Raw genomic sequence first — 27,316 nt, forward strand, 5'->3', positions numbered from 1 at the left:
CTGCGCAGACCTCCCCCGTCTGTTCCTCCTCGTCGTCCGACGACGCAGACCATGGACGCTGCTGACTCCCAGACCGCAGCGTCAATACCTGTGCCTACTTCCCTGCCTCCCGACCATGCCGGCACGCCGAACGTCCTCGCACAGCTCGACGCGCCAACGACCCAGCCATTCACCGAGTCGCATGCATCTCCTGTGGACGGTGAACCCATGGTAGATATTGACCTCAATGCGAGCGAACAGCAGGTCGTCCAGCATGCGGAGGAGCCACGCGAACAAGTGCACGTCGAGGCAACGCCTCCAGAGCAAGTTTCTACGTCACCGCCTGCCGTAACTCATGTCCCCGAAATTACCCAGGAGACATTGGTAGCGGAGGAGGCCATACAGGCGGTGGAACACAGAGCGGACACAGGAGAGCCATCTTCGCCCACTCCGCCCACTCCCCCAGCAAAACCTGTCGACCGCGTCGGTCCACCGCTGCGGCGGGACAGTATGCCAGCACCACTGCCCCTCAATGGTAGCGCAGCTGTTGCGGCACACAACACGGGAATGAAGTACGCGAATAGCCATGTTTCTGGCCGGCAGACACCGCCCAGTAGACCCTCGTCTGCTGCATCCCATCGGCGTTCGCTAACCATCTCCAGAGGCAAAACGGTCTCGAGTGTGCTGATCACGTCCGCGTTGGAGACAATTGCAGCGTCCAAGGATGCGAAGCGGTCTGTTCCGTTGCGGGAGAGTGTACAACGGGCCCTCGAGTTGGTCAAGACTGGGCAAGGAGGAGACCGTCCTCGCGAGATCTTCGAGCCTTTGCGCCTGGCATGCGAAACGCGTAACGAGAAGCTCATGGTCGCTAGTCTGGACTGTATCTCCAAGCTCATCTCGTACTCGTTTTTCGTGGAGAACACCGACTCGCAACCACTACCATCCCCTCCTCCCTCGCCCGCAGCGAATGGCAGGCATTCTATTTCCACCGGCTCGAATGTCAACCTTCCGGCCATTTCACTTGTCGACATCGTCGTACACACCATTACGTCCTGCCATTCCGAAACAACCCCAGACCCGGTCTCGCTCCAAATCGTGAAAGCGCTCCTCGCTCTCGTCTTGTCCTCCACCATCCTTGTCCATCAATCCTCTCTCCTCAAAGCCGTTCGGACGGTCTACAACGTCTTCCTGCTCAGTTCCGACCCTGTCAATCAGACCGTAGCACAAGGCGGCCTCACGCAGATGGTGAACCATGTCTTCAGCCGCGTGATGCTTGAGCCCTCGCTGTCTCGCAGCGAGTCTACTACAACCTTGAACTCCAAGATCGAGGCGCCACGGAGGCGGCCCTCTATTCAGTCGTCGCGGAACTCGATGCAAGCACCGCAGAGTCCACCCGCGAGCATCCGGGTTTCCTCGCTCGCTGGCACCGATTATTCAGGGTCCACGCTCGTGAATGGCGATGTTCAGCAGCCTGGCGAGGCTTCGCATGAGGGAGCTGGGGATGCATCATCCCACGAGGACGTTGGTGACGACCAACTAAATGGGCATTCGAACGGCGACACTCAGGAACATCCATATCCGGCAGTGTGAGTAGTGCATTCGCTATTTCTGCAAGTGCCCTATACCTGACTGCCAGCAGAGAACCGTCAGAGATGGCCCCAAGTGAAGCCGGCCACGACGACGACTACGACGCAAGCAAGCGACTCTCAACCAACGATTTGTTTATCAAGGACGCATTTCTTGTGTTCCGTGCACTCTGCAAGCTCACGATGAAGCCGCTCAATTCAGAGAGGTAAGGCAGTGCATCGTTACCCTTGATGAAACGCTGTCTAACGTCGAGTAGTGAGCGCGATCTCAAGTCGCATGGCATGCGATCGAAGCTACTCTCTCTGCATCTCGTCCTGAGCATTCTGAACACCCACATGCCCCTCTTCGTCTCACCATCTGCTATCATCCACTCAAGTTCCTCGCATGAGGCCACGACATTTGTTCAAGCCGTCAACCAGTACCTGTGTTTGTGTCTGAGCCGTAATGCCGTCAGCCCCGTGCCGCAGGTCTTCGAAATCAGTGTGGAGATTTTCTGGAGGGTCATCTCGGCTTTGCGGACGAAGCTCAAGGTTGGTCTAGCGTCGCCCTTCTGATGTACATGACAAACGCTAATTCTCGCGTGTAGAAAGAGATTGAGGTCCTGCTCCACGAGATCTTCATACCGATCTTGGAGATGAAGACATCGACGCTGAGGCAGAAGGCAGTGATTCTCAATATGCTTCACCGACTCTGCCAAGATCCCCAGGTACTTGTCGAGATCTACCTGAACTATGACTGCGACAGCGAGGCGGTAGACAATATCTACGAGCAGTAAGCCTTCTTCCGCCGAAATCATCCACCATCGCTCACGCTCGTCGCAGCTTAATGAACATCATCTCCAAGATCGGGACCGCACAGGTGTCGCACACGCAACAGAAGGGGAACGACCCTACGAGTCCGACCCCTACTCCTGCACAGAGGGCTCCGAGTCAGTCGGCCGTGCCTCCGTCTCTGAGCACGTCAGCACTCGCTGGCCCGGGAGCTACAGACATATCGTCCATGGGCTTGTCAGAACAGCACCTGAAGCGACAAGGCTTGGAGTGTCTCGTTGCTGTGTTGAAGTCGCTGGTAGTTTGGGGTACCGCTGGGTCCGACAACAACAAACCTGATCATGCCCCGCCTGAACCCAGTGCTCGCTCTGCCGTGCCTGATGAGATGAAGCGCGACAACTTCACCCCAGACTCATCTTCCTTGGACCTCAGACCTGGGCCTCCTAGCGCAGATCCGACACGGCAGCCCACTCCTGAAGTCGTGGACGATCCCGGCAAGTTCGAGAGCGCGAAGCAGAAGAAGACGACACTTTTGGAGGGCATCAAGAAGTTCAACTACAAACCGAAGCGGGTAAGGGCTGAAAAATTGGGTCGGTTTGTGGGTGACTAACTGTTTCCAGGGAATTCAATTCTTCATCGAGGCTGGCTTCATCCCGAGCGATGCGCCGAAGGACATCGCCAAGTTTCTGCACGAAACCGACGGGCTCAGCAAAGCTATGATCGGCGAATATCTGGGCGAAGGGTATGCACTTCAATTCGTCTGTGGAACATATATTGATAGATTGGATGCACCAGTGACGAGAAGAACATCGCCATCATGCACGTATTCGTCGACATGATGGAGTTCCGTGATCTCGCGTTTGTCGATGCTCTCCGGACATTCCTGCAAGCCTTCCGGCTACCGGGTGAAGCGCAGAAAATTGACCGCTTCATGCTCAAGTTCGCTGAGCGGTATATCGCCGGAAACATCCAGACGCCGTTCGCCAACGCAGGTATATATACATGGCACATCCTGATTACACGTAAGGCTCATTGTACCTTTCAGATGCCGCATACATTCTGGCATACTCTGTTATCCTTCTGAACACCGACGCCCACAGTCCGCAGGTCAAGCGCCGCATGAGTCTTGCCGACTTCATCAAGAACAACCGTGGCATCAATGATGATGCTGACCTTCCGGAAGAGTTCTTGTCAGCAATCTACGACGACATCGTCTCCAACGAGATTCGTATGAAGGACGAGGTCGAGGCTATGCCTATGGTTGCGACCCCGGGGCCTGGTCTGGCCGGTGCTCTTGCGAACGTCGGCAGGGATTTGCAGAAGGAAGCCTATATGATGCAGTCGAACAACATGACAAGCAAGACAGAGGTTGGTCTGTGTTGTTGTACCGGTTGTTGCCAGGGTTGACACCGCGGCATCGTAGGCTTTGTTCAAGACGTTGATGCGGTCGCAGCGCAAGGGCTCTAAGTCGAACGAGCAGTTCTTCAGTGCCTCGCATTTCATTCACGTTCGACCCATGTTTGAAGTCGCCTGGATTCCATTCTTGGCAGGGATCTCAGGACCTCTGCAAGGTACCGATGACTTGGAAGTCGTCGAGCTCTGCTTAGACGGTTTCAAGAACGCCATCCGGATAGTTTCCTTCTTTGACATGGAGCTGGAGCGCAATGCCTTCGTCACCACACTCGCCAAGTTCACCTTCCTCAATAACCTGGGCGAGATGAAGACGAAGAACATGGAAGCCATCAAAGCGCTGCTTGACGTTGCCGTCAACGAGGGCAACAACCTCAAGGGCTCTTGGCGTGAAGTGCTTACCTGCGTCAGTCAACTTGAGCATATGCAGCTCATCAGCAGCGGCGTCGAACTGCCCGACAACGGTCGCAAGAGGTATGGATTAGCGATCTAACTACTGGGTGCCAAGTATAACCTGCTTGTCCAGTCGTTCCCGCAAACCGCCCACCGAAGAGCTTGCCAACGAGAGTAGATCTACGCACATCACTGTCGCTGCTGACATGGTCTTCTCTCTAAGTCATTATCTCTCTGGAGTGAGTCACACCTTTCCGAGAACGAAGATGTCTCTCACGCATTACAGACCGCAATTGTTGACTTCGTTCGGGCACTATGTGACGTTTCATGGGAAGAGATCCAATCCTCGGGTTTGTCACAACATCCCCGTCTGTTCAGTCTACAAAAGCTCGTCGAGATCGCGTACTACAACATGAGCCGCATCCGTCTCGAGTGGTCCAATTTGTGGGAGATTCTCGGCGAACACTTCAACCAGGTAAGGAGACGCCGAGTGTCGCAGAATGGGAGTTGACTTAGCATAATTCAGGTCTGCTGTCACAATAACCCGCATGTCGGCTTTTTCGCGCTGGATGCTTTGCGACAACTGGCCATGCGTTTCCTGGAGAAGGAGGAGTTGCCACACTTCAAGTTCCAGAAGGACTTCCTTCGGCCGTTCGAGTACACCATGTCACATAACTCAAATCCTGATATCCGTGATATGGTAAGCCTATCTGTGCTTTGTTCGGCAGGAACTTACTGGTTGTAGGTGTTGCAATGCTTGCAACAAATGATCCAAGCGCGTGTGGGCAACATGAGATCAGGTTGGAGGACGATGTTTGGCGTGTTTTCAGCTGCATCGAAGGTCCCGACTGGTAAGTCAAGACACTTCGGCATTACTCGCTCATTGATTCGCATCCATAGAGCGCATCGTGAACTCGGCATTCGAGCTCGTCACTCGCGTGAACAAGGAACATTTCTCGGCCATTGTTCGTAACGGTGCATTTGCCGACCTGACCGTATGCATCACGGACTTCTGCAAAGTGAACAAGTATCAGAAGATCAGCCTTCTGGCCATCGCCATGCTGCGAGGAATCATTCCTATCATGCTCAATTCGCCCGAGTGTGGCTTGAACGTAGAAGTGAACGACACGGATCGCAGCACTGACGATCCTATGATCAAGTTCTGGTTCCCGGTGTTGTTCGGTTTCTATGATGTCATCATGAATGGCGAGGACCTGGAAGTACGACGACTGTGAGTAGAGAGCTTGCTTCGTTGTCGCTGCGCGCGGGTCTGACAGGTTATCAGGGCACTCGATTCCCTCTTCTCCACCCTGAAAACCTACGGCAAGACCTTCCCTGTCGATTTCTGGGACACTGTCTGCCAAGAGTTGCTCTTCCCGATCTTCGCCGTTCTAAAATCGAGTCAAGACATGACGCGCTTCAATACCCAGGAAGACATGAGTGTCTGGCTTTCAACGACCATGATTCAGGCATTGCGTAACTTGATCGACTTGTACACATTCTACTTCGAAACGCTAGAGCGCTTCCTTGACGGGCTGCTCGACCTTCTGTGCGTTTGCATTTGCCAAGGTCCGTGACTCAGCTTTAGCTTTGAATCAGGATATTCACATGTCGTATAGAGAACGACACGCTCGCCCGCATCGGAACTAGCTGCTTACAACAGCTGCTCGAGAATAATGTCAAGAAGCTTAGTCCTGCCCGGTGGGAGCGCGTCGCTACTACCTTCGTCAAACTCTTCAGGACAACGACACCGCATCAGCTATTCGATGACAATTTGCGAGTAGAATTGGACGGCAGCACTCCAGATCTGTCCGATTCAAATGGTAGGAACACACTTCGTGAGTCGCCGTCCGACGCTATCGCTCACTTTGATCGTAGAATCGAATGGACAGACCATCGTGCCTGCGCCTCTTTCGCCCAATACCAGTGGACAGCTCAAGGCCGGCGTGAAGATCACGCTCAATGATCGCCGACGGATATTCCGACAGATCATCGTGAAATGCGTCCTGCAACTTCTGCTCATTGAGATGACCAACGATCTCCTGAGGAATGACGAAGTCTACATGACCATGCCGCCGGAGCATTTGCTCCGTCTGATGGGTGTTCTCGATCATAGTTACCAGTTCGCGAGGATGTTCAACGAGGACAAGGACCTACGGACTGGCCTCTGGAAAGTTGGTGAGTATAGTGCTTCGTCACTTCATGATTGTCGGTTGCTGACATTGAGACAGGCTTCATGAAGCACTTGCCTAACCTTCTCAAACAGGAGTCCAGTAGCGCGTCGACTTTGGTACATGTACTCCTTCGCATGTATTACGACCCCCGCCCCGAACATCAAACTGCACGGCCACAAGTCATGGACCGGCTCATGCCGTAAGCCTTTATGCTCGGCCTATGTTCCCTGTGTCTAATACGCTTGTAGGTTGGGTCTGGGTGTTCTGGGCGACTACAACAAGCTCCGGGTCGATACACAGTTGAAAAACATCATGGCATGGACACCTGTCGTTGCCGAGATCATGCAGGGCTTTGTCCGCTTAGACGACAAGGCAGTAAGTGGAGCACTCGTTCGTTACTACAACCGAAACTGACCTTGGGATAGTTCGGGAGATATATGCCGGCCATATACCCTTTGGCGACTGATTTGCTCTCTCGGGATTTGGCAACAGAGGTTCGGGATGGTCTACGGGAGTACTTCAAGCGGGTCGGATACATTCAGGGCATCATGGAACGGTCATAGCATACTGTACATTCACTTTAGCATCTACTTATTATTATGCTCAGCTTTGTATATTCATCGGTCGGTATATTAACGCATCTATCCTAGCATAGTGACGACGCAGAGATCGTGTGTTGATACATAATGGTAAGTCCGTGTTAACAGTTAGCGCTGATATCCGTATCCGCCCGTGAAACCACCGTTCATCCCCTGGTATCCCCAACCTGTCGGCTGCGCGGTCAAGTTTGCTGAAACGAAAGTAACTCTCGTCAGCAATGAGTCCGATAAGAAACGGTGTACACTCACGAGCAGGACGAAGGGCGTTGTATTTGTCTACGGATCACCTCATCTCAGTCATGTACTTGGATGTAACAAGATTCCATACAGACCTGCATTTTGCGGCCCCGCCTCATTGTCATCCGCGAAGGTGCCGCTCTTCATCTTGGCGAAGATATTTGCAGGCGTCGTGTCTACAGCATTAGACTGGGGCTGCGGCGGAGGGGAAGTCATCCCATTTCCGAACGGAGAGGCACCCATGCCAGGATTGAAACCGGTAGGATCTACGAGGCGTCAGTACTCGGATCGATACGCAGGCTATTCCACGTACTTGATTGGATCCCATTGAATCCGCCATTCAACTGGAACGAAGGCGTGGAGCCAAAGTTGCCGTTTGTGCCACCGAAGGCACCATTTGGCATGCCTGTTGGCTGAGAAAGCAGCCCAGACGAGAAATTGTTGCTCGGCAACGGAGGTGGCTGCGAGAGCATCGAGCCAGCGTTCCCAAAGTTGCCAGCCAGGTAGCCGGTCGGCTGGGATTGCAGAGGGCTCGGACTTGCACCAGGATACCCGGTCTGTTGCGGTAGTAGCGAATGGTTTGCCCCCGGGAAACCAGTTGGTTGAGTGTTAAGGAAGGACGGCTGCTGCGGCGGGGGGCTTTGGAATGGAGATTGCTGGGGTGGAGGGTTCGCGAACGGTGATTGCACACTTTGCGGGCGAGTGGGGACGAAGCCGTTGAAGCCTGTTGTGGTCGGCACGAGAGGCTGAAGCAAAGCCTGATTGGTAGGAACAGGCGCGAGAGGCCCGCGAGGCCCAAACTGCTGTGGGGGAGGCAGCATGCCCGTTTGTTGGTTCTGGAAATGTTGCCCAATAGGGACAGCTGAAGCGCCCATCCCCAAGCCCGACTGATAACTGGCAGGAGAAGCGATGGGAACAGAAGGTGCGCGCTGTGGCGGCTGGACAGCGGGGCTCTGTGTGCGGAGCTTAGATAGACGGGCAAGCTGCTCGAAAATATCATCGTCAGTCTTCGCCAACGTCGTTCCAGTCGCCTGTTGCGCCGCCGGGTTGCTCAAGCTAGCAGATGCCGCCGTCGCGATAGAAGGAGCACTCTGTGACGGAGCAATTGTAGATTCTACAGAAGGCGCAGGCGGTGCTGGAGGTGCAGGTGGCGCGGGCGCGGGCGCTGCAACGGGCGGGGTGGGGGTGGCAGCGGGCTTTGTCGAGCTCGGCCTGTTGGTCCAGGCATCGTCGTCGAAGCCGGTAGAGACGGCTGCGGCAGAGGCGGGGCGTCCAGGTTGTTGCACGGAGGGCGAGGACGTCTTCTCGGGGCTGTTGACCATCGGCGAGCTCGTCCGCTGGATCTGGTCAGAAGCTGAGGTAATCGAGCTGATGTCCACGCTGGAGAGCGGCAGACTCTTGCTAGGCTGTGGACGGCCTCTCCGCATGTTGCTCTTGAGCGCACCATTTGCCTCGGCGAAGAGGTTCGGCGGCTGACCCCTGGTCTTGCCGGAGCCCGAGTTCTCTTCAGCCTGCAGTTGGCGCGCAAGCTCCTCATCCCGGCGCATCTGCTCTGTCAAGCCATCGTTAGGTTTCTTAGGTTGACGCTGATCGATAGCCTTCTTGACACGGATGATGTCGCCCTCGCGGAGGCCTATTGAGCGCATCGTGCCCTCCGTGATATCGGGCAGGATGGCCTCGTCAATCTTGTCGCGTTCGAACGCCGTCGCGTAGCGCGTACAGTCGTCAATATCGCACCCAGCATTGAGGAAGAACTCGAACCAATCGATTGTCGGTTTCTTCTTTGAGGAAGACCGCGCTTCTGGCTGAAGTGACCGTCTCCGCATCTCCAAGGGCTCGTCGTCGTCGTCACTCTTGCGCCGTTGCCCCCGCTCCTTCTTGGTGACCTTCTCGACATACTTCAGGTCCTCATCGGACATCTTCTCCGTAGGAACCTCGATGATGACGCCGTTGATCTTGTGCAGGCGCAGTTTGCCACTCGAAAAGCCCAGGAACTGTGCGTCTACTCGGAACTGGCCCGTCCGATCGTGCCATGTTCGCACCTTCGCGGGATCAGGCATGTCCTTGTCATCTGTGGCACGATCGCTCGATCGCCTTGAGTCGCCATTCGACCGTCTGCTCTTCGACGACTCGCCATGGTCAACAGAGTCGCGTTCCTTCTTCCTCGTCGCCTCGGCCTCGGCCTTCGCGCGCCCCTCCTCCTCCAACCTCTGACGTTCCTGCCGCTCGCGCTCGCGACGTTTCCTGTCCGCCTCAGCAGCAACTGCGGCGGCTTTCGCCCGCTGCTCTCCCTCCTTCTTGCGTTCACGTTCTGCGCGTTCCTTCTCCTGGCGCTCGCGCTCTTCTTGTCGGAGTCGGTCTTCCCTTGCACTACGTTCAGCTTCTGCGCGCTCCTCAGCCTCCTGCGCTACGCGCACGGCTTCAGCATCGTCCTCGTCATGTGTCGCCGCTATCGCAGAGCTTGCCCCAGGGTTGAGCAGCTGAGATGAATTCAGTAAACCCGATACAGGATCCCAGCAATGCGGAGAGCATACCTCCACGTACTGCGCGGGCACGACGCCCTCGGCCCCATGAACGTTCCGACACTTCCACCACTCTGCGCCGTCCTTCTCGAGCACAAACAAGCTCTCGCCTTCTTGCACCGAAAGCTCGTCTTCACCATCTGCACTGAAGTCGTATAGAACAACGGCGGGTTCGCCCTCCGGCGCCTCTTCATCACCCTCCACAGACGGCTCGCGCGGTGGAATTATCTCGGGCTCCTCGTTGTTGAAGTGGACAGCTTTCGCAGGGCTGCTGCGCCGAGGCGGCTCCTCCGGCGAGGCCAGAGACGGGCCCGGAGCGGGCGGCGGGGTCGAGGGTCCGGCGGCGCCAGCTGCGGCAGAGCGCGAGGACTCGAGCTTGGTTATGATTGCGTCTGCGACGTCTTTGGAGCCAGCGTGGAAGTGCAGGTTGATGGGATCGGCTCCGCCAATGTCGATGTGGACGTGCTTGGATTTCTCCAGCCGTACATCTTGGACGTCGGAGCTCTGCCACTTCTGTACCGGGGTCTGGAAGTAGAATTCGAGGTACAACTCTGAGACGAACATGGAGTTGATATTCATGACAACTACGCACCTTGTCTGCTTCACTTGCGAAGAAGATGGACCCATTGCCTACACCAAGTGTGCCTTTCTTCTTCTTCCCCTTCTTGTCCACCTCCGAGACAGCCCAGGTCTTGATGTCGTCGGAATGCGCTCGTGCTGCAGCCACGCGATCTGCGGGATCCACGTAGGTGCTGACAGGTCGAGGCTAGAGAACCGGTATCAGAACTCGGGGTATCTACGATATCGTGAAGACGAACCGAGGGCGGTATGACGATCTGCGGCACTGCCGCCGGTGCTGGAGCCTCCAGGTCCGCGGCAGCAGACTCGTCACCGATCTGGCGTGAACACCTGGTGAATGGAAGCGAGAGGGTAGATGAACGCGAGACGCACCTCTTCGACGTAGTTCCCAGGCACGTAGCCGACTTTGCTATCGTCAGACTGTTTGCGCACTAGGATCCACTCCTCGTCTTCGCCGTAGACGTAGAGCACGTCGTTCTCGGATATGTCAAGCTCTGTGCTTTGTGCAGCCTCATAATCATACACTGCCTTGACCACTCGGGTATGTTCGGCCTGGGAAGGATAGCGTCTGAACTACACGTCTGGACCAAAGTGCACGTTATGCCCACCTCCTCCGCGTATGCAGCTGGCACCATTCCCGAGGGACCATCCTCATCCTGCGAGTCTGGCTTCGGCTTCACTCTCCACCAGCTAGAGGATGCTCAATCAATGGGGCGGCAGGCCAGGATAGCGTGGCGACTTACTCCTCGTCTGTGCGCTCCAACAGGAGCAGGACCTGTCCTTCCTTGATAGCGAGCTCATCCTCGGAGTCCGGCTGGGGCTCATAGTCGTAGGAGGCCTTGAGAACGGCCAAATAGGTCTCTGCGTCTGCCATGCAGGTCGTGTGGAGGAGAGCGGGCTAAGCTGAAATGCATGCAGCACGAGCACAGTCGCGCACTGATCTCTCTCCAGTGACATCGGTCACCGGGGGTCGCCAGTACCCCGGACCCCGCCAAGTGCTATGCCACTCTGCGGTCCTCTCTCTTCAACTGGGAGTCTCTTACATAGTTCTGACATGCTCGTGCGTAGGACAGGATTTGAATGCTACAAGGCTATATCAACATACGACGTGCAATCGAGGCCACGCAGCATTTGCGACCCTCGCACAGAGTGAGAGAGCCCCGGAGGGGTGCGCCTGCCTGACAAGGAAGGCGATCGAAAACTTGAAGTACGCGCTGCACGACTTGCTGCTGCCCGCCATCGCCCCCGACTGCTACTAATTTCCTAGAATCCCATCTCACTTGTATACTGAACTCTGTTCGCCTGTTACGACAACGTCAGGATCTGTAGCCTTAGCCATGAGCAGACTCAACGCAAATGCCTTCAGTTTCGTCCCGGGGCAGTCCTTCCGTCTCCCCGGCCAACAGTCCTCGCAGTCATCCGAAGTCCCCCCTGCCCCCATTGAGCGGGCACCGCAAGCTGAGGCTCCTGCGCCTCCTCCTACCATCTCTCTCAACATTGGCGGCCCCAAACCTGCACCGCCGCCTGCATCCCAGCCCCCGCCGCCGCCTGAAGCCTCCAAACCCGCCGCGCATGCTTCCTCCGTTCCTGCATCCGTGAAGGCATCTGCGCCTTCCAAATCGTCAGGATCGAACTCGCGATCAGAATCACCGGCTCCTGCTGCTGTGCCATCCAAAACATACACGCTCGAGAAAGCGAAGAACGATACCGCCGCGATCGCCCAGGAGGTGCGAACTGTTGCCGATGAAACCACGCTCCATGATCTCTTCGGCGTTGGTACGTCGTAGGCTTCATCATAGGAGGACACAGCTGATGTTTGTCGATCAGCCAAGGAGCATCTAAACATCGTCTTCATCGGCCATGTCGATGCTGGCAAGAGTACCATGGGCGGTAACTTGCTCTACCTCACCGGGATGGTGGATAAGCGGACGATGGAGAAGTACGAACGCGAGGCAAAGGATCTTGGTCGTGACTCGTGGTACCTCTCTTGGGCCCTGGACTCGACCCCTCAGGAGCGTGCAAAGGGCAAGACAGTCGAGGTCGGCCGTGCCTACTTTGAGACGAACACGCGCCGGTATACCATCCTCGATGCCCCCGGCCACAAGACCTTTGTACCTTCCATGATCTCTGGTGCTGCTCAGGCAGACGTCGCTATTCTCGTCATCTCTGCCCGCAAGGGTGAGTTTGAGACAGGTTTCGAGAAGGGTGGGCAGACGCGCGAGCACATCATGTTGGTCAAGACCGCTGGCGTGTCCAAGGTCGTCTGTGTCATCAACAAGATGGACGAGGCGACGGTCCAGTGGTCCAAGGAGCGCTACGACGAGATCAAGGACAAGCTCACGCCGTTCATCAAGGCAGCTGGCTTCAACGTCAAAACAGACGTCACCTTCGTCCCTGTGTCCGCATACGCGGGTCTCAACCTGAAGGATCGCGTCCCCAAGGGCGTCTGTACCTGGCATGAGTAAGTCCGGATACATAGCGTCTGTACATTGTCCTGACAGCAGTGGCTCAGTGGCCCTTCGCTGCTGGAGCTCCTCGACACAATGCCGATGGTTGACCGCAAGACCAACGGGCCGCTCATGATGCCCATCTCGGAGAAGTATAAAGACATGGGCACGATCGTTGTCGGGAAGATCGAATCGGGTCATATGCGCAAGGGCGACTCGCTCGTGCTCATGCCGAACAGGGACATCGTTGAAGTCGCTGGCATGTACAACGAGATGGAAGAGGAGGTGTCCACCGCGATCTGTGGTGATAACGTCCGCATCCGCTTGCGCGGCGTGGAGGACGACGACATCACCCCCGGCTTCGTGCTCAGTAGCCCGAGCAAGCCTGTTCACGCCGTACGGCAGTTCGAAGCGCAGTTGGCGATCTTGGACCACAAGAACATCATATGTGCGGGTTACTCTGCGGTCATGCATATACACACGCTCGCCGAGGAGGTTTCACTCTCGGTATGTTATCAGTCACTTTCGTTACAGTCCGGTATCAGTTGAAGCAACGCTATAGGCACTTCTCCACTACTTCGACAAAGCAACCGGCCGCAAGTCCAAGAAGCCTCCCCAATTCGCGAAGAAGGGTGAGTGGCACAATCAATGCTAGCACCTTCATGGCCACTGACGGTTTACGCGTCTCTAGGCCAAAAGATCGTAGCCCTGATTGAGACAGCGCAGCCTGTCTGTGTCGAACGCTTCACCGACTATCCACAATTGGGTCGGTTCACACTGCGAGACGAAGGTCAGTCCAGACATGCATCCTCTATACTTCTCGTAGCTTACGCACTGCTGGATCTACAGGGAAAACGATCGCTATTGGCAAGGTATGTGTCTATATGCTCGTGGCGCGTCCAACTGAACTGATCACATCTGCTGTAGATTACGAAGCTGATCGAGGGCCTGTCGGAGGAGGTCGTGGATGGTGTAGGCAACCTATCTGTTGCAGCTTAAGAGCCGGAGGCGACTGCTTTCGATGAATATCAGTATAACTGTAACAACATGCTTTGATATCAATTCCGACGAGTTGAGCGTGCGCTTTCTCGCACAGATGTGTAGTACAGGCATGCAAAGCAAAAGTGACATGACCATGCGTCTGCAACACGTATGCATCGTCTCGGCACGCCTCGCGAGGACAGTTGGCTGAAGACACGAAGGACTATCGAGCCTGGTATTACTACTGCATAGAACTTGGGCCGAAAACGAAGATCAAAAGGTAAAACGACTGTCGAGGTCAAAATGTATGACCACCGCAGGGGTCGAACCTGCAATCTCCTGATTACCCGATGATACCCAATCGTAGTCAGACGCGATGCCATTTCGCCAGGCGGCCATGATAGAACAAACAATATAATACAATAAAAACAACAATTGCAGAGGTGTCATATCTGCAACGTTGGGGCTCACGCATCCTCAGGAACATCTTGAAAGAGACGACAGGTGGCAAAGTGAGTCTGCAACGCAGACCGAATTTCATCCCCCTGCACGGAGCGGACTATTGATTGACCACAATGCCAGCAAAAATGCCTGTATCAGGTCCGTGGGCCTCATCAGTGGTAAGTTTAAGCTGCGGTATAGGACGAATACAGACGTGTTGCATCCCGGGGACCGGCACTGAGGCATACAACGGTACGGGTTAGCAAATCGTTTCATCCCGTTCATGCTGTTCTCACCGTCATGTGGTTGCAGCCGTCGATCTTCTCCGTCGGTGTCTGGCATCCTGTAGTGCAATGATAGAGGTTAGAACATATGGCGTTGTCGTCATTATACTGCTTGCCTGGACAGTACCGCCACCCTCGACTTTCCATGAGATGTTGAAATTCGGACGTGCCATCACACGAATGCTTCGGTCCGCCAGAGACAACTTCTTGAGAGCAATTTTTGCACCACGTAGCCTTGCAGTCACTTAAAGGACAAGTCACAACATCGGCAGTCGCAAGTTCCTCCCTGTCGACAAACATCGAGTTCTGGCAGCTATTATCGCTTTGCATCAGACAGCATAAGCGCGTGGTAAGGAAATGCGACGTACTGCCGACAGTGTAGTAGAACTGCGAACGCAGCCATTTGTATCTCGTGGAATGCCGCGTCTTGCTTTTCAGATAGACCGAGCTGCTGCAGGAGTGCTCCATCTACCACTAGATGCCGGTCGGTAAAATACCCGTTGTCATTATTCCAAATAGACATACCTCCCGGGCCCCCCTTCCGTGCGTCCACAGCGCACGACGGACACATGATCGGATATTGCTGTTCTTCGATCTTCGCCGCCACGAACCCTCGTATGCAACTTCTGCAGAATTGGTGTCCGCACGATTCAACTTCGGCAACATCTTCGATCGGGCATGTCTCGAAGCAAACCCCACACTCGAATGTGCTAGGATTTGCCCACAGCAGCTCTTGCATCTGACGGGCCAGTTGCGAGTCCTCGCGCTCGAATTCACGCTGCAGCGTGGCAGCGAGTCTCGCATCCTCAGCAATCATGGCGCTACTACTCAGATGTGCTAGGTCTCTGGTTCTGGCTAGGTCGGACTGTTGTCCAGAAACGTCGCTTCGGTAATTTCTGGTGTTAGAGCCGGAGGCGCTGGCGAGTCCTCTATGTCAGACCAGATTGGACATACTGACATTTGACATGAAGACCGTTACGCACCGTGGTGAATCATACCAACCTTCTCTCCAACCATCGTTAGGGACTATACTAGTGTATAGCCTCCCCAGACCGCGCTTTGTAGAGAAGCTCCGTGCTCGAGCATCGTCTGCGCCTTGGTCCGAGTCTTTGAATAGGCCTCCGAACCGAGGACGCTTGTCGTCTCTGCGTAGTTGACGCCAGTTCTGCTCGCGGAGCTCAGTGACTCGGAGCTCGTCTTCCAACACAGCGACTCTGCTGGTCAAGCGCGTCTGATCTGCCAAGAGGTTCTCCTTCTGACTCTCCAGTTCCGAGGCTTTCGCCTTCAGGTTCAGAATGTCAAGACTAGCCTCCAGCGTCGCATCTTCCAACTCCTTGGCCGTGAACGGCATGGGGCGAGCGGCGAAGATGTGCGCAGAGAACTGCGCTAGGTACTGCACCTGCCACTGAGTGTCGTCGTCAGCCAGGAGGCTTTCTTCGTAGTTCATAAGCCGGGCAATATACGTGGCCGCATTGTCGAGTGACTTGAAAACGATGAAGGCCGCGCCATCGGGATGTTCGGGTCGCGGATGAGAGTCATAGACGACGAACGAATCTGCACCACCTGTCATCGTGACAAGCTTCAGGCAAGAGATGATCTCTGGCGGGCGGGTGATGACAACACTGGCCGAAGCCCCGGTTGTCCGCGTTGTCTGTGCAAGACGTCTGCACAGAGTCAGTCTTACGCGACTGAGTCCAGTGGGGGAACATGTCATACGCTAGGACGTGCTTGAATTCCTGGACTTTCGGGCGACCGAAGGAAGTATGCAGCAGCTTGAGTGACTTGTTGAAGATTGGAGTTCTGTATATGTCGTCGACGTCCAGATGGGTCGCAGAAGACCAAGATGCACACGGCCGCAGAATTTCCTATACAGCTCTTATCAGCAAATCAGCGTATCCCGGCGCGAGAAGGGGGCTGGTACCTCTGTGGTGTCATGCTGTAACATAATGTCCAGAATATTGCCATCCTGGGGCTCCTTTCGCTCCAAGCCCAAGACAACCCGAGCGCAGTTCAATGCAGCAAGTCCGCACGACGACCCGCCGCCGCCCTCGCTATACTGACCCTTTCCGGCATACCAGATGTCAGCGTTAAGTGTACGAGCGCGAGCAGTGGAGGTAGCAATCGCAGATGGCATGGTTGGGTAGACAACGAAGCCGGTGATGGACAGAGGGCGAGCAAATTGAAGAGGCGAGTTGACGGTGGTGACCGGGTTAATAAGACAGAGCGGACCGCCGATCCTGCATTTCTGCACACCGTTTGTCAAGGTTTGGGGACGCTGTAGGCTTCCTCCTCGCGCGGCTACCTACATGATGTTGCGTGTTGCAACCATGAAACTGTATGCCGGGCTTAGAGAGCATGGTAGACACGGCGCGAGTTCATGGCACGAGGTTCCTTCGGAGCATCGCATTCCTGTCAAGCCCTATATTTGGCGTTACTCAATCCTAACTGGCTTAGAGCCATCATGAGCGTATGAGAACAGTGACACTTACCGGAGCATGTGTCCGCATGGATGTCGCCAGAGTAGCATCCGGTGAAGGGAGGAAGCGGAGCGGTTAATAGCCGGCAGGGGCATGCGATGTGAGTAGGTCAAAGCGATGTAGAGTCCTAGTGTCCTCGCGATGACCCGTGACCATGCGCTTTCATGTGAACACACATCTCGGATCAAGGTTGAAAGTTGAAACCTAGTTCGATGTATGCTAGACCAGATGTCCTCGCGGGGGTTCATGTTGCATGATGAGGACAGTCGTTACAATGTCGCTGTGAGAGACGGCCCATCCTCACTGGGCGGAGTGGCAGTGAGGCAGGAGGTAGGCACCTGGATAGGTAGGGAAGGATGAATGCCCGGGTCTCTGAGGTCGAGTGGCAGGAGAGTAAGGCTTGGACTGCGTGCGGTCAGTAAGTGAAATTTGCGGATTGCATGTGAATAGTGCGGACCGCGAAGTTTCATAAGATGCAACGTTCTCGTCACTACGTCGAAGCGGGTAGAGAATGCGCTGGGCGCATCATGAATAGCGTTGCAAAGCCGTACCCACTTTGGAGCTCATTGCATGGCTGTGCGTGAAGATACAGGCAGCTGGTGCACACTGCCGCGGATCTCAAACTGTGCATCCGTACCGTAGATACCGATGGCTCGTAGGTCGCCACAGAAGTTCAAATAGAGAGGCGGTGGACTGACATGCGATCAGCTGGAGTCTGGAGAGGGCTAGTCCCAACCCGCAACAATGGTTCCGGCGCAGCTTCATGCGTGCTCGCAATCAAAGTGCCGGAAGCCTGGACGCTTGCGCTAGTGTATACACTCCGCACCGAGTACTGACTCGGAGTACTGAGTATGGGATAAGCACTGGGGAACGACCACGACAACCACGACACGAACCTTTTCGTTAGATGCACGCGATCGAAGAACGTCGCAAAAGTATTCACCAAACTGAATTGAACAGACTGCGCTCAAACTAGCCCACGCCTGTCCCAGTCGTATAAGGCAGCCCGATAGACTACTCAGTGCCAGAGTTCGCCAGAGTTCCCAGTGAGTCGCAGCTTAACTCGGAGGCCAGAACATATTCGAAGGGTTTCCTGTCGTACATGCATAGAATCCAAGTCAAGATATGGTCATGAGCTTGAGCTTCAGACGATAGAGTAGAGCGTCAGGAAAGGAGGAGCTTTAGCTTGAGTTGGCATTGATATAGGCTGAGCAGTGAGCATTCCAGTCAAGCGCTCAAGGATCGAGCGCCCGGCGGCGCCAAGTACGAGTCGTCGATCGCTTTAGCGCCTCGGGGGGACCGGTCTTTGCTCAAGCTCAAGCTGCAGGCTGCAGCTGTTGGTGTCTTCTTCACGTTCCATCTTGCTGCTCAGCACTCAGCGCTCAGCATGGACGACCATATTATTTTCAATCTGCTTCGTGCAGGCGGGTCACTGATCGATTCTACACCATCGGAAACACCGACCAACGTCGCGGATGTGCTCAAGCAGAGGTTGACGCAATACTTTTCCGTCAGGGGACTGGAATGTCCAGCTATGGATGGGACGCTTGAGGGGTTACAGGCTCGAACTGCGACGGAAGCTCTGTACGTTCTGGAGTGTTTGCAGCGCGAGTGGAGTCGAGACGATGCTGCCTTTCAGTCACAGGAAGGCCCCTCGAACGCAAGCATAGGCTCGCGGGACCTGGCGCAGATCCGCACCCTCATTTCGATCGTGTTCAAGTGGGGAGTCGAGCCGCAGCTGGGACGCGTCGCTAATGCTATCCCCGTCAAGACGTCGCAGGCTCATGCGGGAGCGAAGATCATTGACCTCACGGGTGTCCCGGACGATTATGAGAGGCTCTCAGAGACGATCATTCGTCTACTGCGTCTACCATACCCGCACGGTCCACAAACACCCTTGCTGCAGACAGCGATTACTTCCGCCCTGCTGAACAAGCACGTCGCGGACCTGCTCAAGCCATCCATCGTTCTCGGATGGCTGCCAAAGAATCTAGCTACAGACTCCGTCAAGCCTGTTGATTTCATTCGGCCGTCTGTCATGCAGCTTCTGTCTACGTGAGTACAGACGCATTCGTCATTCACGGAGTGACTGACGCTGATTCCGATCCGTAAGACTGTCGGCTGCACAGACCATAGCTGCCTTCGGCAGCATACTGTCAGACAGCTCAATCGCCCTCCCCTACGCACGGAAATCTTGCGGTTTCCTGCTGAGCCGCCAGTTGCTCCGGCCCGAAGGCGTAGCGGGCCTGCTCGGTGCGATGTTCGGCGAAGAGGACATCTCTGGAGAGGATGCACCCCTGGAAAAGCTAGAGCATGTCGCACGTCTCCTGGGTACTGTTCCAGCGAGCATGAAAGCAGAGGTACGCAGTCCATGCCTTGTATCCTCCAAGCTCCTTGCTAACAAGCCTTGGCCTCCAGGACTACTATGGGGTCATCATCCCTCGGCTCCTCGCCATACTGTCGACGGATCCGAAGCGAATCCCGCCCATATATAGACGAGCTATCGCGTTTGCGCTCTCACGCATGCTTGCTTCCGAAAAGGGGGACAAGGAAGCGAGCATTGTGTCCAATATCCTGCTAGCTCGCCTACACCGGCCATTCCTGGTCACGTCCCCAGACGTACCCGGACACGAAAACAACGAAGAGACACCCCAGGCCCCAGCCACGCCCGAGCTGACGCCGTCTGAGGCACTCGATGTACTCCAGACACTGCTTACCAACGCTGACCCGTCGCCAACCTTCATCTCGAGCCTGCTGACGCCTATTCTGCCTGCACTGTATGCCATCCTCTCGCACCTGGAGACGATCAAGGCATCAGACCCCGCATTGAAGGAGTCTGTGCGAGGTTTCCTCGTGACCTGGGGCCGGATTGTGAACACGAACGAGGGCATCGATGCGCTCTGGGAGGTCGTGCTCGGCGAAGGAGGCGAGTGGAAGGCCGATGTGACCGGCAGCTTAGCGAGACTGGAAACGTGCGTGGTCTTGCTCATGCTCGTGCTTCGCCTGTACGCTGACCTGCCCTCTGAGCAGCACCGAGCGGAACCCAACGCTCTCGTTATTCACCCCAGAAGACCTCCGACGCGCAGAGGAGGTCGGTGAGCTCGACGCGGACGCGAATCTATTTGATCTGCGTCCGGATCCAGTGCAGTTCGTCCGCTACCTGAAGTCGATCGATCGGTCAGACATCTCGTCGGAGGTCTTCGTCAAGCTCCTTGAAGCATACCGGGAGCTGAAGGCGCAACCCGAGAACGATCCATTGCGGTGCGTGGAGTCGTGTTCTAGTCTCATTACTCTAGATACTGACATACGTTCATCAGAACACTGCTGTATCTGCAACTCATCTTACAGATGCAGACCCAGCTCGCTACGGACGACTCCGCCTCGAGTATCCTAAATAAACCCGACCATATCCTCTCGTTCATCAAGCACGCTCTCGAATCTGCGGCGTCGCCCGCGGCACAATCGCCCAAGAGAGAACCACGTGCAAATGGCGGTGGGCTCAACCTACAGGACTTGCGCATTGTTGACGAGGAAGAGGAGCCCGAAGTAGATGAGGGTGACAGTGACGACGAAGGGCCTGAAATGGGGGCGTCGGGTGATGATGAGATGGTCGCCACGTCGGTGAACCTTCTTCTCTCGATCCTCGAAGGTATGTGCCTTGCTACGAGGTGCACTTCACCGCTCATATATCTCGTACAGCACACCCCGATTTGTCCGCGAGGACCGCGCCAATACTTAACGACATCTTCTCGCTACTCGAGCCATTGTCCAAGGACTCGTCAGACACAATCCGCCCGCTCGCTCGAGAGGCTCGTATGGTCATGACCGCGCGCCTCGCCTCCACGTCCGCCGCAGGCAGCTCCCGCAAGGCCAAGAAGTCCAAGGGTGACGAAGAGACTCCCCAGGAGACCTACCAGAAGGCACTCAAACTCCTACAAGACCCACTCCTGCCCGTGCGCGCCCATGGCCTGCTCCTCCTAAGAAACCTCGTCTCTGCCCGGCGTGCGACCCCGGGGCGAGGGACGGTGCACCTGGAGGAACCCGCCCTCGATCGCGCGCTGGTTCCCGGGATACTCAGTATATTCCTGCAGAGCGTGCAGGACGACGATAGCTATATGTACCTGAACGCAGTGCAGGGACTATCGGCGATGGTGGACGGCTATGGCAAGGAGGTACTCCGCGGACTCGTGCGGACGTATTGCGATGGGACGGAGGGCCCAGGGAAAGGCGGGGTGATGACGCAGCAGGAGGTGGACATGCGCACGCGGGTGGGGGAGGCGCTTGTTCAGGTTGTGCGGCGGTGTGGGGACGCATTACCTGCTTACGGTGAGCGTGCATTCGAACTGTCAAGAATGCATTTCATACTCATGGCGATTTGTGAGTATAGTTGATATTCTGGTGCCGCCGCTCTTCAGAGTGCTACGGACGTCAGACCTGCCAACGACGCTGAGGACGTCGGCCATCTCGCTCCTCGCTCAATGCGCGAAGACGAATTCGCTGGCACTGCTCCCGTACGCCACGGACCTTGCAGAAGCGATGATTGACTTGCTGCAAGTGGAGACTGTTCCCGCGACACCACGCAAAGAGAACAGGCCGCGCGAAGACCAGCAGGCACACGACCGCGAAGGCGAGGACAAAGGCACACGCGATAAGGACGAGGATAGGCCACCGCCACCACCGACGCCTGACACCATGGACGCCCAGCCTACGTCAAGTAATTCAAAGTTCCCACCGCTGAGGCGCGCCGCACTGCACTTCCTGACGCTGCTCATCCAGGCGTGCACGGCGCAGCTGTACGACTCGGACGCGGGTGGTGCACCCGCGTTCCCGACGTTCCCGACGAGACTGGTCAGACGAGCGAAGACTACGCTGGGCTACGTTGCGGCGACGGACGAGGACGCTGTCGTGCGGGTGATGGCACGGGAGGCGCTGGAGGAGATAGATCAGCTTGCGCATGCGATGGTTGGCGCGTAGGAGACTTGATTCGTTGAGGCGATGAAATGCAGAGCTGCCAGTGGCGACGCCTGACGTGCATTCGACCGTCTTATCTCGTTGGCGTTGGGTGGAGAAACGTATGTGCGCTATCCACGGCCATACCGCGGGATGCGCTAGCAGCCAGGTGCGTGCCTCGTGCTATCTGCGCTGAGATGGGCGACGGCTGGGCTGGGTGGCGGTGTGGCGGGACTGGCGGTGGGCGCTGAGGTCCGCGCCGATGGATCGAAAAATAAATGGGGGCAATCGGGATCGTGAATTTGAGGACGGTGCCTGGCGGTGGGCGCACTCCGAGGCCGAGGCACGACCGCTCAGCCAATGGGCGCGCGCGGAAGACGGGCGCCAAGGGCGGGCCGCCCCCGGGTGCGCCTGGCAATATCCGACGACAGGACGATACCGCCGGGCATATGGAGCTGCCAGGCTGCCATAGATAAGCTCCTCCCGCCATGCCCATATCCCTCTGCTCGCTGCCACCCCTCCGCCCACCCTCCATCTTCTCCCCGCCATGAGCGCGTCCATCGAGAAGCAGGCCTCCGAGAGCGACCACGACCTCAAGAACAAGGACATCGAGCACTAGTGAGTCTCCCACCCGTCCGCCACCCGCCCCGAAAATCTTGGGCTCATTTTCTCACTGTCTCCCCAGCGTCGAGCCCGTCGGTGTCTCCGATGCCGTGGTCCCACGGACAAAGTTCAGGAGCCTCTGGGCGATCGTCGACAAGCTCGACGCGTATGGTGTCGAGGCGCAGGGTATTGAGCGGGTCCCGCCAGATGCGCGGCCGCAGAAGTGTGCGTTTGCTCTTCGAATGCCTCCCGGCCGGGGAGTTTGACGGAAGGTCTTGCAGCCCCCCTTGCGCCTTTCTGGCTATGGCTCGCCGCGAACATGACCGTAAGCTGCTCTATTGAGGTATATATGCGCGGGACCTGACGCCTCGCAGACGTCGACATTCTCTTTGGGAACGCTCGCCAGCTCCATCTTCTACTTGGGCCTGCGTGAAGCCTGCCTGGTCATCCTGTTCTTCAACCTGCTCTGTACTATCCCTGTTGCATATTTCTCAACATGGGGTCCCAAGCTCGGTCTACGACAACTCACGATCTCCAGGTTCTCCTTTGGGTACTTCACTGTGCGTATACATCGTACTCGCTCTTGTCTTGAATGCTGACCCCCGCGCTCATACAGTCGCTCGTTCCTATCGTCCTGAACTGCATCGCCTGCGTCGGTTGGTCAGTAGTAAACTCGATTGTCGGCGCGCAGACGCTCCGTGCAGTCAGCGATTCGCATCAAATCCCTACTGCCGCGGCAATTATTGTGATAGCAATTGGCACGATTGCTGTTAGCTTCATGGGATACCGTGTCGTTCACTTATATGAGATGTACTCCTGGATCCCGGTACGTATTATCACTTTATCATAGCGAAATTTCCTTACGAATTGTCTCCAAGGTTGCTATCATCTTCATCATCTACCTCGGTCAAATCGCTCGGTTCGCGGACGCAGGTCCGTGGGGTGGCACCGGCGCCGTCGAGGCGGGTAACGTACTGTCCTTCGGCGCTGCAGTCGGTGAGTACATCTAGTCCCCTCATCCTCGGCTATCATTCATCTGAGGCTCCTAGCTGGATTCGCTCTTGGATGGACGTCTATTGCGGCGGACTACACCGTCCGCATGCCGGAAGACATGCCTGCTATCAAGATTTTCTTCTGGACGTATCTCGGTCTCAACATCCCTCTTATCCTCGTCGAGTGCCTTGGTGCTGCTGCCATGACGACACTAACGGCGAAGACGACTTGGGCTGACGCCTACGACGCTTCCTCCGTGGGTGGTCTACTCGGCGCGGGTCTGACGGGCCCCATGGGTGGCTTCGGCCGGTTCCTGCTCGTCATCCTCTCGCTCTCCATCATCGCAAACAACATCCCGAACATCTACTCGCTCGCGCTCACCTTCCAGAACATTCATCCGTATGCGCAGGCGATCCCGCGCGTGTTCATCGTCATCGTCGGCTCCGTTGTGTACATCGTCCTCGCGATCGTCGGCGCGAGCCACTTCGAGGAGTGGCTCGACACCCTGCTCACGATCCTCAGCTACTGGCTCGCGATCTTCGTGACCATCCTCGTCGAGGAGCACCTCATCTTCCGCCGCGGCCGCTGGGCGAACTACGACCCGGACCACTACAACAACTGGCGCAAGCTCCCGCTCGGCGTCGCGTCGTTCATCGCGCTCGGCTGCGGTATCGCGGGCGCCGTCCTCGGCATGGCGCAGACGTGGTACGTCGGCCAGATCGCGCGGCATATTGGTGACCCTATCTATGGCGGTGACATCGGGTTCGAGCTGAGCTTCGCGTTCACGGCGGTGGTCTTCCCGCCACTGCGGTATATCGAGAAGAAGTACTGGGGTTATTAAGATGTGTGAAGATGTGTGTACCGTGTTAAATAGAGTAGAACTTGCCAGTGTATGTAGAGTGTCTACTAATGTATGCAACGGCCGGGATGAGCTCTGTATGTCGTGCCCTAATGGGCTTTTCTTGGTAGCAGTAGTAATGTAATTGCCGTCGAGCTCAAATACGATGCCAAGTTGAGACCTTGCTCACCCACTTGCTGCCATTGAGACACCATCAGATGATTGCAGTTTGTCTACATGTTACTTATACAACGACTGAGTGCAGTGAGTGAAAATACATGGATTGTCTGCCCCGTATCTGTCCCAGCACAGGCGACCTTTCGAGAGCTGAGTCAATAAAAAGGCACTTTGTTGCTCTAGGTTCTGTCCTCTGGCCCAGTCCCGATGCACCTTCGTACAAAGAGAAAAGAATAGAGTGCATCCGCATTCCAGACGGTGGAGGGCCGTCACCGCCGTGTGACGGTGAAGCCGGCCAGCCTGAAACGGGGACACGAACCGACGCGTGCAGACGTGTCGAGACTCGAGACTATGTTCTACTCACACAGGCGAGGGTTTGAGAAGAATTCAATGCGATTGCGTGGACGCGTTGGACGTAGAGGAAGGGATGGACGCGCCCATGACTCTGCCGACGTCGTCTACTCGCTGGCGGAAGGCCTTCCACTTCGCGCTCCCCGCGGAGAGCATTGCGGCGTGGTCGTTCACGCTCTCGAGGGGCATGTTCACCTTCAAGAACGGGTTCGCGACAGAGAGGTGGTATGCGGTATGCATCGCTTTGAATATCTGTTTCGCAGAAAATGCGGGTGGGGGTCGAAGGAAGAGGACAGAGATGATGATCAGACGACAAGCTTTTAGATGAAACGGAATACGCACCGCGATGACGTCTATATCCCGTACGACGGCGTCGGTCAGGGCGAGCGCGAGGATGATCTTTACGCGCAGGGGCGTGACGTAGCCGTAGACCGCGACGTCCTCCATCGTGTACAGCAGGCTGAGGTAGCACTCCGTCGACTTGGCCGCCTGCGCGGACGCAACTGCGGGAAACAACAGACCGCACGGCGGCCTCAGTCAGCGGGACGGGGCAGGTGAGCCGGGCAGCGGGGGCGCGCACTGCGTTCCTCGATCACGTCGAGGCTGGTGTGGGCGATGTAGTGATACTTGAGCTCATCCTGGCGCGGCTGGGCGAAGGTGCGGATGAGGATGGGGTGGTTCTGCGGCGAGACGAAGGCGACGGCGTTCAGACGGGGCTGGGGTGGCATGGTGAACGGCGCGTCCACACGTCGACAGCTCGGCCAGCGGGTCGTCGCGCAGCCGCTCGCGCTACATAGTAGCAGTCACGCTCCCGCTGCATATGCCACCCGTGTCTCCTCGGTTGTCTGTTCCCTTCGCACGACGCTGCCTTCCTGACTTTCCGTTTATCGAAGACTTCCTCCGAGGCAGCAGGACACCTCTGCACGCGGGCATAGTGGGGCTCTCACCTAGGAATAGCACTGGTCCCTGTGACGGCCATGAAATGGGCCGACCTCAACTTACTCCATTCATCCGGGAGCCAAAGAAATGCATAAAAACAAGATGAAGCACTACCAGAATATGAGAACAACTAGTCAAAAGATAGCAATGCAACAGTCTATAGCGACCCGCTCGAGTAGTACCGCCATGCGAAGTATGCGCCGAGCATGGCGAGAGGAACGAAGTACATCATACTGCACGGACATAATTAGGCCTCGGAGATGAAGGCGGCTGTCTGAGGTGTACGCACTTTGATCCTTGCTGCACGGCTGTGTTGACAGCCTGGCTGCCCGAAGAGTGACTGTCGTAGGCAGGCTTCACCTTGAGGGCCTGGACGAAATGTTACAGCCGACCCCAGAGAAGCAAACCGACGCGACGTACACCATCCTTCTCGAATTCACCGACGAAGAGGTCCTTGAGGATAGCACGGGCCTCGTCCGAGTGACCGACATCCTCGAATGCCTCTGTAGCATCCTTACCTGTGGTGACACGTTAGGCCACGTAGACAGGTAACGGGTGCCGCAGCTACTCACCGGTCTCGGCGAGAATCACCTCGTCTCCTCCTGGGTGCTACGCCGCGGTTCATATAGTGAAGGTACGCAACCCAAATTTACCCTTACCTCATCAATGAATTTTGAGACGTTGTACACTGAGGAGGTGTATCAGGAGACCGCGGAGATACGTGACATTGTATGAGGCCATGTCTACGCACCCTTCTGGTGAATGAGGATGTACAGGCTGTCCTTCTTGTTGTTCTTCTTGAGCTCGTCGTAGGTGATAATTTTGGTCTCAGACATGGCTGCAGCAGGCCTCTGGCGACGACGGGGAGGGGAGGGCGAGGACGGCGAACCGACTGGGGTTGAGGCAATCGTGCGATGTTTATTGGTCCGTTATATGCGCCGGCTAAGGCCGTGCTCTCTTTCACACGTGGTAAACGAGATTTGACAGACGCGTTTCACCGGCCGCTCGTTGCTGGCCTGTTGCTGGCGCGGTCGTTCGAGTTCTGCCCTCCTCGTCGGCGACGAAAATCGGCCCACTCATCGTTTCTCTCCCGAACAGCGGCGCATGGCGAAGAAAGAAATGTACTCTATGTAGGACAGGGGGATCCTCGTGTATTCGTTTCTCTGTCCAAGCATGGCATGTACAGTGCTACATATCCCGAATGGCTCGGGAATGTGGACCATCCGCTTCTCATCTGGCACTCAGGCTATTGAATGCCTACTCCAGATGATCATCCTTTATTGAACAACTTATGGCAGTAACGTATGGGCTGCCGTCAGCGAAGGCAGCGTAGCCGTGTCCACATCATGGGGAGTAGTATCCTTCGACTGCAAGGATGGGTGGTCCAGGTCGGATAGGCATCAGCAGATATGACGGCCGCTTCCCGAAAGCCGGAGAAGGCGGTTGAGTAGAAGCGCGCTTGGACAATCCTCAAGCGTAAGGCAAAATGAGCAAACAACAAAGCTGTGAGAACGTGATGGACGCAGTATGTAGCCAAAGCGGATATGTGGCGTGGTGGCTGGACTTGGCCCGAGTGGCTGACCGA

At 56.2% G+C, this 27,316-nt stretch overlaps 8 protein-coding genes and 1 non-coding gene across 9 annotated transcripts; 4 read left to right on the top strand and 5 right to left on the bottom strand.

Moving 5' to 3' along the window:
* Positions 1-489: 489 nt before the first annotated feature.
* Positions 490-6,921, top strand: C8Q71DRAFT_819716 (uncharacterized protein; the record flags this gene model as incomplete). The annotated part of the gene is made up of 21 exons (XM_047926157.1): positions 490-1,428; positions 1,450-1,565; positions 1,619-1,771; positions 1,823-2,096; positions 2,153-2,337; positions 2,388-2,907; positions 2,957-3,078; positions 3,132-3,328; positions 3,382-3,704; positions 3,760-4,220; positions 4,273-4,378; positions 4,426-4,614; positions 4,666-4,839; positions 4,885-4,990; positions 5,040-5,370; positions 5,425-5,708; positions 5,759-5,962; positions 6,018-6,317; positions 6,371-6,512; positions 6,562-6,688; positions 6,739-6,921. The coding sequence occupies 21 exons, from the start codon at positions 490-492 to the stop codon at positions 6,874-6,876; spliced, it is 5,391 nt and encodes a 1,796-aa protein (XP_047784964.1). The 3' UTR covers positions 6,877-6,921.
* On the bottom strand, positions 6,922-11,165 carry C8Q71DRAFT_731503 (uncharacterized protein). The gene is made up of 10 exons (XM_047922186.1): positions 10,994-11,165; positions 10,859-10,940; positions 10,623-10,802; positions 10,490-10,567; positions 10,264-10,437; positions 9,684-10,196; positions 7,463-9,629; positions 7,245-7,415; positions 7,162-7,188; positions 6,922-7,103 (listed from the first exon to the last, which is right to left on the bottom strand). Exons 1-10 carry the CDS (start codon positions 11,122-11,124, stop codon positions 7,021-7,023), a joined length of 3,606 nt encoding a protein of 1,201 aa, XP_047784965.1. The 5' UTR covers positions 11,125-11,165; the 3' UTR covers positions 6,922-7,020.
* A 291-nt stretch (positions 11,166-11,456) lies between these two features.
* C8Q71DRAFT_731506 (eukaryotic polypeptide chain release factor 3) lies at positions 11,457-14,035 on the top strand. Its single transcript, XM_047922187.1, has 7 exons — positions 11,457-12,026; positions 12,078-12,711; positions 12,763-13,204; positions 13,260-13,329; positions 13,389-13,487; positions 13,547-13,569; positions 13,625-14,035. Exons 1-7 carry the CDS (start codon positions 11,588-11,590, stop codon positions 13,694-13,696), a joined length of 1,779 nt encoding a protein of 592 aa, XP_047784966.1. The 5' UTR covers positions 11,457-11,587; the 3' UTR covers positions 13,697-14,035.
* C8Q71DRAFT_t6 lies at positions 13,987-14,075 on the bottom strand. Its single transcript has one exon. It is a non-coding gene; the product is annotated as a tRNA-Arg (tRNA).
* C8Q71DRAFT_32671 (uncharacterized protein) lies at positions 14,075-16,685 on the bottom strand. Its single transcript, XM_047917839.1, has 9 exons — positions 16,325-16,685; positions 16,120-16,268; positions 15,387-16,067; positions 14,929-15,320; positions 14,772-14,877; positions 14,520-14,716; positions 14,416-14,462; positions 14,334-14,356; positions 14,075-14,269 (listed from the first exon to the last, which is right to left on the bottom strand). The coding sequence occupies exons 1-9, from the start codon at positions 16,535-16,537 to the stop codon at positions 14,146-14,148; spliced, it is 1,932 nt and encodes a 643-aa protein (XP_047784967.1). The 5' UTR covers positions 16,538-16,685; the 3' UTR covers positions 14,075-14,145.
* Positions 16,686-18,170: 1,485 nt separating this feature from the next.
* On the top strand, positions 18,171-22,071 carry C8Q71DRAFT_731516 (uncharacterized protein). The gene is made up of 7 exons (XM_047922188.1): positions 18,171-18,935; positions 18,994-19,240; positions 19,299-19,852; positions 19,911-20,141; positions 20,198-20,529; positions 20,580-21,206; positions 21,268-22,071. The coding sequence occupies exons 1-7, from the start codon at positions 18,268-18,270 to the stop codon at positions 21,852-21,854; spliced, it is 3,246 nt and encodes a 1,081-aa protein (XP_047784968.1). The 5' UTR covers positions 18,171-18,267; the 3' UTR covers positions 21,855-22,071.
* Positions 22,072-22,229: 158 nt separating this feature from the next.
* On the top strand, positions 22,230-24,548 carry C8Q71DRAFT_32807 (permease for cytosine/purines, uracil, thiamine, allantoin-domain-containing protein). Its single transcript, XM_047917856.1, has 7 exons — positions 22,230-22,448; positions 22,516-22,658; positions 22,715-22,758; positions 22,808-22,993; positions 23,050-23,259; positions 23,312-23,429; positions 23,483-24,548. Exons 1-7 carry the CDS (start codon positions 22,378-22,380, stop codon positions 24,265-24,267), a joined length of 1,557 nt encoding a protein of 518 aa, XP_047784969.1. The 5' UTR covers positions 22,230-22,377; the 3' UTR covers positions 24,268-24,548.
* Positions 24,549-24,828: 280 nt separating this feature from the next.
* C8Q71DRAFT_793735 (trafficking protein particle complex 2) lies at positions 24,829-25,520 on the bottom strand (the record flags this gene model as incomplete). Its single annotated transcript, XM_047925499.1, has 3 exons — positions 24,829-25,044; positions 25,135-25,295; positions 25,373-25,520. 3 exons carry the CDS (start codon positions 25,518-25,520, stop codon positions 24,829-24,831), a joined length of 525 nt encoding a protein of 174 aa, XP_047784970.1.
* A 282-nt stretch (positions 25,521-25,802) lies between these two features.
* On the bottom strand, positions 25,803-26,623 carry C8Q71DRAFT_731532 (cytochrome b5-like heme/steroid binding domain-containing protein). Its single transcript, XM_047922189.1, has 6 exons — positions 26,483-26,623; positions 26,391-26,419; positions 26,304-26,340; positions 26,152-26,249; positions 26,021-26,100; positions 25,803-25,964 (listed from the first exon to the last, which is right to left on the bottom strand). The coding sequence occupies exons 1-6, from the start codon at positions 26,565-26,567 to the stop codon at positions 25,889-25,891; spliced, it is 405 nt and encodes a 134-aa protein (XP_047784971.1). The 5' UTR covers positions 26,568-26,623; the 3' UTR covers positions 25,803-25,888.
* Between the last annotated feature and the right edge of the window lie 693 nt (positions 26,624-27,316).

This window comes from Rhodofomes roseus (assembly GCF_022264815.1).
Source record: "Rhodofomes roseus strain CIRM-BRFM 1785 chromosome Unknown C8Q71scaffold_1, whole genome shotgun sequence".
In the NCBI taxonomy this organism is placed as follows: Eukaryota; Fungi; Basidiomycota; class Agaricomycetes; order Polyporales; family Fomitopsidaceae; genus Rhodofomes; species Rhodofomes roseus.